At 42.0% G+C, this 12433-nt stretch overlaps 1 protein-coding gene across 1 annotated transcript in view; it reads right to left on the bottom strand.

The window, feature by feature from the left end:
• Nucleotides 1-4165: 4165 nt before the first annotated feature.
• Nucleotides 4166-12433, bottom strand: part of LOC306917722 (GTPase IMAP family member 8-like) — a gene marked incomplete at both ends in the record, with an annotated part of 31074 nt that continues 22806 nt past the window's right edge. Inside the window, 4 exons of the mRNA XM_079530623.1 lie at nt 4166-4236; nt 4707-4820; nt 4955-5053; nt 8153-8272. Of these exons, the coding sequence (XP_079386749.1) occupies nt 4166-4236; nt 4707-4820; nt 4955-5053; nt 8153-8272 (404 nt within the window). The remainder of the gene's footprint in view (nt 4237-4706; nt 4821-4954; nt 5054-8152; nt 8273-12433) is intronic.

The raw sequence follows: 12433 nt of genomic DNA, 5'->3' as shown, positions 1-12433 counted from the left end.
CCAAGTGATACGAGTCACCGTTTCGTCAGAAATTGAGTAACTAACTACCATAATTAATTACTAAAATGACATGACAGTCCCTCATTTCCAAGACTTTTCAAGCGTCCCACAAATTGAGACCACATTGTGACTGACAAAGCATCAATGTTCAAAATGCCCCAATATAGTTAGTCCCCTAATAATAATAGTTGGCTTTCTGTTGTAAAGCTCTAATTGTCTCTTTTCCTGATGTATTTTTAAGCCTTGAGATAACATGAGAAATATCCCCTAGGCTACAGTAACAGTACCAAGTCGGCCATACCACTTATGACCACATTTTAAAAAGGCGCCAGAGGGATTTGATAACAAAATGATAGGCAATATTAGGCACACACACACACACACACACACACACACACACACACACACACACACACAAGCTAGTAACTTGAAGCTACTGGGAAATGTAGTTCAGTTAGCTTAATGCTACCTGTAGCTAAGCTGGTGTTGTTCAGAGTTTACTAAACTGCAACCTGTGTAGTTTGGTGTCGTTTGTTTATTACAGATTCCCAGTAGTCCTCACTACAGTGAAGACTACTCTTCCTGGGGCCCAAACACTCATACAATCAAATTAAAACATAATACAATGGAATTCTGCAATTACATGTGTGTAACACACATACCTGCAGTGTGTAGATCGATGTCCATATCAACATCAATGTCCAGCACTTTGTTTTGTTTCTCCAGCAGAGTTTCTAGTGTCTCCAGCTCTCTCTCGAAGAGGTTGCACATGACCTGAGCGGCCAAACTGAGGCACTCCAACACAAACACTCTGACATCAAGCTTCACACAACAAACATCAGCACCACCACTCTGCTGCTGTTTGTCCAAAACACACAATATGTCCTCTCCCACCGACGTCATGTGTTCATGTATCTTCAGCCGTACAGACTCCATTTGACACGTTTTGACCTCCATTATGGCTATGTTGTTTTTAGCAGCACTCTGTTTATTTCACACCAAAATGAAAACAACCAGAGCTAAAGGCTAACAACCTCCATGCTGCCAAAGATGCTGCTACACGCACAACCCTGCTTCCGGGTCAAAGTGTTTCACGCATGCGCAATAAACGAGCCACGCAAGGTTGCCTTAATCGCTCCCTGGTGGTGGAGGTGTGTAACTGTCACTAAATGATAATGATAATGATCTAATATGTAACAGAGGTTGCGTTTTGCAACTGCCTTCAAATCCCACTATAGATTTCCCATGGGGTTCAAGTCAGTAGATTGTGATGACCACTGTGGAATAGTGGAGAAATAGACAATCTACAACCTCACAGCGAGTTGTGATGTGACACACTTTGAGCTTGTAGATCAGCTATTTTCACATGTTTGAAAAAAATATATAGGCTATATATATTTGACAATGAGCAATGCATTGATAATTTGATATTAAAATGAAAAAGTACTTTGTAATTTGTCATTTTGAATTCTTGAGTATGCATACTTTATCCACCACTGATGACTGTGAACCAAAATCAGGGAATCTAGTCAGGTTCCCAAATGCCAAAAAGGTGATGCCTGATGGGATTCTTGAGGAAAGCTACTTAATGTGTTGTTTCTATATGATTAATTTTGATCTGCTGAATCCATTTCCGCTTTATGCCGAGTGATACGACACACCGTTTAGTCAGAAATTGTGCAAGTAGCATAATTAATCACTATAAAAACTGGAAATGGCTATACTTTTGATAGATAATTGTACATAATGTGGTTTCTATATGATTTTTATGTGCTGAATCCATTTCTGCCATATGCCGAGTGATACGAGTCACCGTTTCGTCAGAAATTTAGTAATTAGTATACATTTTTATGTGCTGAATCCATTTCTGCCGTATGCCAAGTGATACGAGTCACCGTCAGAAATTGAGTAACTAACTACCATAATTAATTACTAAAACTGGAAATTGGCTATAATTCTGATAAATTGTACTTCATTTGTTGTTTCTATATGATTTTTATGTGCTAGATCCATTTCTGCTGTATGCTGAGTGCCACGAGTCACCGTTTTGTCAGAAATTGAGTAATTCACATTTAGTATTTAGCATTTTTTTTGAAAGTTCAATGTATCCCAAATAAGAATCCACTGTATGCCGGTGAAATAAGGGTCCAACATCATGGTGATGTTTTAGGCAAAACATCCTGGGCAAAGTAAAGTATACATTAGGCCCCTGGTGGTGACCCAAAACACATTGATTCAATGGAGCGACATTCTATAAATACTGTAGATATTCTATAAATATCATGGGGATTTTTGCTTTGTAGAACTCACCCCTAGAATGAGTTACAGCTACATAGTTTTTAAATGTACAAATATTTATTTCCCAAAAAAAAAAAGCAATTTTACATAGCTTTTACATAGCTTTTACATAATAGGTAGTTGGGTCAATATCAAATTGCGGTAGTTTTGAAGTCCAAGGGATGTAACTTGCATGTACTTTTATTCAAATTAAAAAAACGAATATTTGTTATGTTTATTACGATCATGTCTTTTCAAATACCATCATTATTTATACTAATTGTATCATTATTTAATACAAAAATGGCTGGATATCACTAAAATGTCAACTAAGTTACTGTCCGAATATAATAACAACCACCAATTAGTTAAACAGCAATAAAATGAGCTTAACCAAAAATAGTTTTGATCATTTTACTTTTATACGGCTAAGATAATCATGGCATATATAATGTTTTTGGCAATATATCAACTATTATATGGAAAATAACACATTTTATCCGTGTCCGAGAAGTCACTGTCAACTAAGTTACCCATTACAAAAACACCTCTCAAGGGGGTGTGTCATTTCCAAATCACATGACCTGCTCCACATGATGTCATTAACTACTGATGAACAGACTGGCATGGCTCCAATGTATGTTATTTCTCCTCTTTCTTCAATATTTAACATGAAGTATATGTGAGTCATGTGTGGATTTATCGCATGTCAACAGTGTTACTACAATATTGTTATAAATAACTTTCAATTTCAACTTTTCTCAAACGTGGATCTAATATTTAGAATAATCTTTCTGTAAAAATGCCATGTGGTGTTTGGTGATAGGCAGCCATGTTGATTTTAGACCAGATAACAGCAAATATGTCAACTATGTTACTGTCAACTATGTTACCTTTGTATAGGTAACTTAGTGGACTAAGAGTAACATAGTTGACACTCATGACATGTTCTTATAGTTTTCAGCAGTTAATTTACTATTCTAACTGTACAGTAAATAAAAACACTGTTTTAAATATTAAATAAATACATATTATAAAAGACAAACGTGTTTTTCAGGAAAATGTCATGATTATCACCTGCAGAGAAGCAGCGTTGGTAATTTGTGCCCGGCGAGATGCCGACCCTGCAAAAAGGGAGGCATACCCAGGATGCAGACATGCCTCTATAGTAGAGTGAGCGCTCAGACTCTCTGGGGGCTGTATTCCTCTCTGTATGGCTCCATAATCCATTGTGAAAGTCTTATCTTTGATATGGGTTTTCTCTTGACCTGAGAACCCCATGCCACAAATAACTGATCACCCTTCCTGAAGGGAGCAGTTCTGTCCACATACAGTTTATTTATTTTTTTAATTTTTATCCCTCGATTTGTAACCCATTTTTTCACCCCTGTGCCAATTATCTAATGTGATCCTGGGCTCTCTACACACCCTCCGCCAACCTAGTCCCCATATATGGGGAGAGCAACGGACTTGAACTCATGCTTCCTTCCTGCCTGAGTGTCCAAGTTTCTCCTTTACACGTGACAGGGGGGAGTTTCCCTGGTTGGACGTAGCGCGTGGAAGGAACACGTTATTCCAACCAGCTCCTTTCCCCTCCATCAGGCGCCCCGGCTGGCCAGGGGGAGGCAGTTTGTTTAGAGACCAGGATTACTGCATGTTTTTGTGAGGGTACCTACCCTAGGGGACACGGGGAGAACATGCAAACTCCGCACAGAAAGGCCCTTTCGCCAACCCCGCCTCGGGTATGGGCACTGATGACGCGGAGGAGGAAACACGCCGCCAGCACCCACAGCGCCCCGAGCGGGAATCGAACCCAGGACCTTCTAGCTGTGAGGCGACAGCACTACCAACTGTGCCACCGTACCCCTCCACATACAGTTTCAATGCCCTAAGCGGGCAGATTCAGCCTCCTGTCCTCCACCGAGGAGAACGGAGGCGGATGGAACGCCACTAGGTCGACTGGAGCACTCACGGAGGGGAAATTATTAGGCACGAAAACCAGGTTTGGCCTAAAAGACAAGTGCATGCATGTCACTAGCACGCTTTGCAGTTGTCAGGGCAACCAATAGAGCGGTCTTAAGCGAGAGAAACTTCAGGTCCACCTTCTCCAGCGGCTCAAAGGAATGATGTGATAGGGCATCCAGTACCAGAGTCAGATCCCAGGACTGGACCAGAGATCTGGAAACCGCAAAGGCACGCTTGACGCCTCTCTTGAACTGGCGAACCAGCAGGTGTTCTCCCAACGTCTTGCTTTATGCCGACGTGGTATGCCGAAATGGCTGCCAAGTTGACCTTAACGGAGGCCTAGGCCTCTATCCAGGATCTCCTGCAGGAAGGTCAGAATGTGCACCACCGAGGCCTGGAACGGGACCACCCGATGAGGTCTAGCCGAGCACCAACGTTCAAACATGTTCCAAGCGATGCTGTACCGTTGTCTATAGTCGACAGGGCCCTGGCGTCCAGAATCATCGCGACGACATTCGGGGGCAGGCCCTCTGCGTTCAGGTTCGACCCCTCACGGGCCAGACACAGAGGTCCAGGTCCTGTGGATGTGGGTGGAAGATCTTGCGCCCTGCCTGCGTGAGCAGGTCCCTCCATAGGGGGAGCCGCCAAGGCTGGTCGTAAAGGAGGGGAAATATTTCTTGCCTTCAGGACCCCCAGGCTGGAGTCCTCACACTGGCCAGAACGGGAGGAATCAGGTCCAATAGAGTGGATGCGTAGAGCAGACCCTTGGGCCAGTGGTGTTCCATGGCATCCAGGCCTAGGGTTGGTGATCCTGCCAGGGAGATAAAGGAGTCAACACTTCTTGTTTTTCTCTGAGGCTAACAGGTCTACCTCGGGTGCCCCGAACCTGTCCCATATCTGGGACAGGTATCACCTCTGCGTCTAAGGACCAGTTGTGGTAACGGAATGCACCCCAGTCCCTGTATTCAGGAGTCCCGGACGTGACAGGCCGTGAGTGACAAGAGGCGCTTGTCGCACCACGTCAACAGCCTGTGTGCCAAACATGTGCAGGCGTAGAGACTTCAGTCCCCCTTTCCTGTTGTAGCACATGGTCGTAGCTTTCTCGATTCTTACCAGAACATGGCAAACTTGTATGAATGGTTTGAAATGCTTAGGGCAAGAAAAATGGCAGGAGTTGATGTGGGCAAGCCTCAGGGCTCCGTCCCACACCCCTCTGGTCATCCTGCCATCGTGGGTGGACCCCCACCCTGTCAGGCTGGTGACTTTCCTGGCTAGGGCCAATTCCAGGGGGACGCCCTCCATAAGGAATCGTCTGTCTACAAGTGTGTAGTCTGCAGTCACTGTTACTCGATGTGAAAGCATAGAATGAAAGTCATCTAGTGGTAAGCTAAGAGTGTTTCTTTTTGTGGTGCAACCACTCCTATAGACAGCTATGTGTGATCTGGCTGTGTCCGTCCCCTGGCTGTGTCCGCTGGCTGGCTAGCTGTCTGTGTCCGTCTGAGCACGAAAACTTCCAGGGACCCCCCGGGGACCCCCACACGGAGTTGCACCACTCACTTCACACGGTGTGATTTATTTTTGCAGGTTAGGAGCACTGTTTCATTTTACAATGTGTGTAAAATCTGTGTTAATAAACTGCCAAGTGTCCCATGTTAACTATCTGTATTTGTTTGTCAATTATATCAAATGGTCTTAATTAAATACACTAAGGTTATTTGATAATAAAATCATTATACTTTTTCATGTCCAGTCAACTCTGTTACTTTAGTCGGCGGTGGCTCAGGGGTAGAGTTTCCAGATGGTAACCACAAGGTCGCCAGTTCGAACCCGGGCTCCCCCAGAGTTAGTGTCGAAGTGTCCTTGAGCAAGACACTGAACCCCTAATTGCTCCTGATGTGCTGGTTGGTACCTTGCATGGTTTCCGCCGCCATCAGTGTATGAATGTGTGTGTGAATGTAATGCACAATCTATGTAAAGCGCCTTGGATAAAGGCGCTATATAAATGCACCATTTACCATTTACCATTTATAGTCAACTATGTTACCATTACCATGCTGTCAACTAAGTTTCCATTAGGTTTTTAAAGAAAAAAAATATATAGTTGTTCCATAAACTCTAAGTAAATAACTTAGCAACTTAGTAGCAGTGAAATATGTAGCTCAGTATCATTTTTTCAATAAAATGATCATGAATTTCAGGAGTTTTGGGAGAAAACATCTGGACCGGTAACAGCATTCTGGGAAATTATGAGGTTTAATGCAAAGACACATATTCTTCCAAGAACAATGATTTGTTTAAAAATCTGACATTTATCCAAAGTTAAAACTTTACAGTTTTTGTCCGTAACATAGTTGACCAAAAATGAGTTACCATCTCTGTTTTTTGATTAAATATCTAAAATCAGAACATGCCTGAGCTTGGCAATTACTGAAAACATAATCTCTAAGGAATACTCTGTAAGGAAAAATAATAATATATTAGAAAATAATAACTTTTTTTCCAGAAAAAAATTAACTTTAAAAGTCCCGCAATTTGATATTGAAAATGGACCTACACGTCTGTAACTCTGCCAGTGGGGGACTGCCCATGACCTCCAGTTATTTGTACACTCTGAGTTAAATTAACATTGATTTTACAATATAAATTGGGGGTCCCAGAGATAGAAATGCCATTAAATGGGGGTCCGTAGACTAATGCATGTCAAACTGTGGGTCCACACACACACACAAACATCTTCTCTTATGGAAGGTCCCTGGCATATATTTTCAAATGGGGGTCCGCGGGCTAATTGGTGTCAATTTGGGGGTCCTTGATGTGAAAAAGTTTGAGATCCACTGGTCTAGCCAACACCAACTCAGGACTCCTGGATCGCTTCCCTCCCCACATCCCCACAGTAGTGGGGATAGTGTTAAAGTAGTGGGGTAGTGGGGTAGTGTTCATCGTCATTTTTTCACTGCGGTCGAGATCATGGATTTCACAATGCCACGCCAGACTTTCCGGTCCTTCATTGCCATCCTTCATTGCCATCCTCAGTTCCTGCTTACTGATGCATCCCTAGCGATGACATCAGGGAACGACAGTTTTCTACCTCTGGTCTGCTTTGAGGCAGGATTCCAGAGAAGAAGGGAAGATATAACCTCATTGTCAGCTCTGTAGCAGTGGCCGGCAAACTGTGTTCTTCTGGATCGGACTAGTGAAGAAACACACTGGAAGACTAGCTGACTAGTGTGTGGACCCCAGGAAGACTAGCTGACTGCCATGGCATCAGCTAATGGGGATCCTTTTCAAATAAACAGATACATAAAGTACATTTAAATACAACAAATGAATCAAGACAAATAAACATGAACCTAAACTGATTTAAACGCCAACCAATGTAGAAATATGTTCATATAATATTAATACAATAATACAAATGTAGATCTGTACAACTCAAAGTTAGGTTTTAGTGATCTGATCTGAATGATTCAGTACACTGAAAAGAACAACAATGCACAATCACTACTAGTTGTGTGAGCTTGTAGATCTGCTATTTTGCCGTGTGACACCGGTGTGTGCAACAAAGTATAAAGCCGCTGCCACACGGTCGAAAGAGCTGCGCACGTTCTCGGCTGCGCGCAGCTTAAAGCTTGAGTTTTTAGACAGCTGGTGGATGGAAATTAAGCTCCACCTCCGCTGAATTCTTGCGCGACGGCCAGATTCCCGGAAACGCTCTCCTCCGCTCAAGTCTTCCGCGGAGGTGGAGCTTCTTTTCCATCCACCAGCTGTCTAAAAACTCAGAATTTAAGCTGCGCGCAGCTTAAGAAGTGCGCAGCTTAAGACCGTTTTGCGCTATGGTGTGGAGACGGTGTAACTCAAGCCTAATGAAGTTTTCATCTATGAAACATCTTCATCTCTCACACTCAATCACCAGTGTCTGCCTGGCTGGGAGGAGCTATGCTCATGGTGTCATGTCCTGAAGAGGGCGCTATTGGTCCATGATGTCTGTTCAGCCAATCTGAGACCTTGGCAGAAGGTGTGTCACCACTCACTGGAAGACAACAAGACAACACAACACACCACCACACATTTACAATTCGAATAAAAACACTGTCACTGCAACACAAGACAACAAACACACAACCACACATTTACACTTAGAATAAAAACACAAACCCTCACATTTTGTTCTAAATGCTAATTTTGGTCATGGGTATGGCCATCTTACTGGTAGGCTTTCTCATGTCAGCCTATTATAACAGGCTTAAAAACACATCTTGCTGGAAAAGAGACAACGAGAGAGCTTTACAACAGAAAGCCAACTATTAGAGGACTGACTATTAATTATTGCATTTGAACACTGATGCCTTCCATGTTACAATGTGGGACAGGGTCTCAGTTTGAACACCGATGCCTGCCAGTCCCAATGTGGGACAGGGTCTCAGTTTGAACACTGATGCCTGCCAGTCACAATGTGGGACAGGGTCTGTTTGAACACTGATGCCTGCCAGTCACAATGTGGGACAGGGTCTCAATTTCATCTCTGTTCATCTCAGAGCCGCCTACTTTAATGAAAATGCATCCAATCTTGTTATTTTATGAAATGCACAAACACACATTTTAGTAAGTAATGTATGTACACCACTCATTCTTGAGATAAGGGACAAAACCTTTTTCAAATCAGATTTTTTTTTATTTTAAGAACCATTAAAATGAAATGGATGTATTTGTAGACACGGGTCTCAACTACCAATCTTGAGAAGGAACAGGTTTTTCGCATAACATTTATTTCTAAAATGGGACATTTATGCACTTTATAACTGATTTATGTCAACTCCGTCAGACACACTAAAATCCCTTTTATTTTAATTTGATAATTTCAACAATACTATAAAGTCCTCAGTTATCTTATAATGGCTTTTAGTAGTCAAGTTAAGTAATACAATTAATTTAATATTGTTTTATTCCAATATCACACTATTATGAAATATCCCATTTCTCAAATCCTTCATTTTCAACCTTTACTTTCAATATTATAACATAAAAACCATGTTAAAAAAATAAAAAGCATCATTAAGTAGTATTTCAGTTGGTGTTTCAATACATAAGCACAAAATATTTGACATTGAATCATCTATTTCTTTGGAAATTAACAAAAACATCATGTGACCAACGTCTGACGGAGTTGACGGACATCTGACGGAGTTGACAAGTTGAACTGATTTAGGTTCTAGACCACCTAGGATCTTGATTCTGGTAACTAATCCCACATTTTCATGGATGAGGAATACAGTGGTACTATTTAGATTTGCCCTGTGACCATGGCAGCCATTTTTCAAAATGGCCGCCACATGCTGTTACTTTACAATAACTCAAGTTCTACACCACCTAGGATCTTGATTCTGGTGACTAATCATACATTTTCAAGGATGTGGGATACATTGGTACTATTTAGATTTGTCCTGTGACCATGGTAGACATTTTTCAAAATGGCCGCCAACTTTCTGTTATTTCCCAATAACTCAAGTTATTAAGTTCTACACCACCTAGGATCTTGATTCTGGTGACTAATACTACATTGTCAAGGATGAGGAATACAGTAGTACTATTTATATTTATCCTGTGACCTGCTATTATTTTACCAATTAGTCAGGGAATATTATCAGAATGTCAAATCTGGGAATACATTTCTTACCAAGAATTGTCTTGTTTGTAAAGGTGTCTACTAACATATCCCACATTGGTTTCTATTGAACCACCCTAGGGGAATTTTTGACAGCTGCTGAAAGTTGGGTACCATCAACAACCAATATAAGGCTAAATGTTCTAATTTTCATTTCATTTAAAAACACTCCTTGGGCTAAAAACGGCCATAGCCATCATCACAGATGTGATGAGGTAAGCACATTTGGGCACATTTGGGCAAGTGGCTATGGCCAAACTAGGGGGTCTATGGCCAAACTAGGGGTGATGTATATTTTGATAGCTTATGCCTCTCAACATATGTCATAATTGTACACATAACACTTTGGCTTATAGGAGGTCACATTGAGTCCCAATGAGCAACAGCTGTGAGCCCATCCTGCCTGGGGACATTTTAAGATAGCAGTTTGTGGACGCAGTGACTTTTACCACCCAAAGAATGTTTGCAACAGAAGGACCCCTGCTGTGGTGACTGATTGCTGACCCCGTGGGTCAACACACACACACACACACACACACACACACACACACACACACACACACACACAGGAACAAGGCGACACCCACATGTTAAGAATGTATAAAGACATGCAGGGGATCAGTAGAAGAGAGTGAGTGAGATACAGAGAGAGAGAGACAAGGGGGGACTAGGCATTCTGCCTGGGAAGGCCTCAATACGATGGAACGATGATATCTGTAACCTGTCTGTAACTGATTGCTGACCAATAAATGGAACGAAGGATTATGTGCCTGCTTGGATCTCCATATTCATTTCAAACAGCAACTTAGTAAAATCTCCACAGAACCCTGAAGAAAAGACACATCACAATGGCGCCAGACGTTGGAGGGTGGTTGGTGAGGAAAAGTCTGGGGATTTTCTGCGCCACGCGAGACGGACCTGCGTATCTGTGGATGTTTTGTTGCTTTTGACGTGACTTTGGATGGGACCTGGGACTGAAGTTAGGATGATGGAATAGGTTTGTGATTCTTGTGTTAAGCGTACGTGTTAGGGCCATAGTGTACATCTGGACGCTGTGTTAGGCAGGTTATTGGTTAGGTTAGTAATTAGGTTCTTGGAGTCTGCTTCTGTTAGGGAGTTGACAGAGTTTAAGAGTTAAATGGTAGTGTAGCTTATGTGGTATGGTTGTGCGTGTATGTGCTTAATCTGCGTGTATGTGCCTGTGTGTTTCTCTTTCGGGGGACTCACACGTACACATGCTGGGGAGGCCTTTCTTTGTCTTTGCGACGGAGCGGGGGAGGATTTTATGCTTTAGGCTTGGGTGTTATTATTTGGGTTGGCCTATTGTATTATTTTTTCTTTTAGGTATTTCTGAAGCATGTGGAACATGTTTCAGGGGGGGGAGTAATATAGATATTAAATTGGGGATTTAATTCAGGTTAAATTGGCTTTAATTTGGGGTTCAAGCTTAAATTAGAGTTTAGTATGAGAATACATTTCTCATTGTAAATTATCACATTTAGGATATTTCATTTATCCTTTGTAAAATTAGATAGGTTAATTTGGATTGTTAAGCCTAAAAGTTTTAGTCAAAATATATATATAGTCTGTATAAGTAAGTTGACCTTAGGGACAAAACTACAGCAACCGTTGCTTACATGTACCTGTAAATGAGGACAGTGAGTGACGTGGGTGTGAGATGATCAAGGGGGGTCTCTTCCCTAAGTCAGTGAGCTGCTAGTCTAAAAAAAAAATATATATATATAGAGGCATTTCTATGTTTATTTTTATGTGTAGTTTGTCTCTCATTTCTTTATGTTACATTTTCCTGTGTGGATGGTGTGAGAGAGAAAGTATTACATGTTTTTACATGAGTTTGTAGACTATCTACTCATTCTTTGGGGCTAGTATGCAAATGAGTATGCGTGTCTGTGACTGTGTGAGGTGAGAGGAGACTGCAGTCAGAGTACAGAGTGTATCACCCAGAATTTATGACAGTGAGTGAGATTATCTACAATTTAGTAGTTATGGCTGCCACTCCAGTGCACATTGTGCAAAACAAATTCTCATCTAAGAATATTCCCAGAATTTCAGAAAAATGGCATCAGATTCAAGTAAAAATAGGTCGACAGCTGAGAACGAGTCATATTGACAGTGAGGAGATGAGCAGGAAATTGTCCGTACCATTGTCTCCTGTGTCAGTACTGCCCGATGAGAAGATTTCCGCTGATTGCAGCACAGACAACCAGTGCATTGACACTGAGGGGCACAGCAACAACTCAGCACAGACTGAGGTGGACAACAGGGACGTGAGAACATCTGAGCAGTCAAAACCTGGGCTACAAGCAGACTGTATTAAAGAGGAGCTGGGATTGGTCCGGCGCCTGAAAATGGACTTGATCAGTGAATTGACTGTGTCGACGAGGGCACACAGACATTTTCTGCGTATGATTGAGACGCAGTTGAATGAACTTTCAGTGAGGGAGAAACAGTTGATCGGTGATCTCAGTGACAAGGCTGCACACAGCCACAGTTTACATGGAGGTGATG

This window comes from Electrona antarctica (assembly GCF_951216825.1).
Source record: "Electrona antarctica genome assembly, contig: SUPER_24_unloc_2, whole genome shotgun sequence".
Classification (NCBI taxonomy): domain Eukaryota; kingdom Metazoa; phylum Chordata; class Actinopteri; order Myctophiformes; family Myctophidae; genus Electrona; species Electrona antarctica.
The sequence above is the reverse complement of the archived record's forward strand: the minus strand, read 5'-3'. Positions and strand labels throughout refer to the sequence as shown.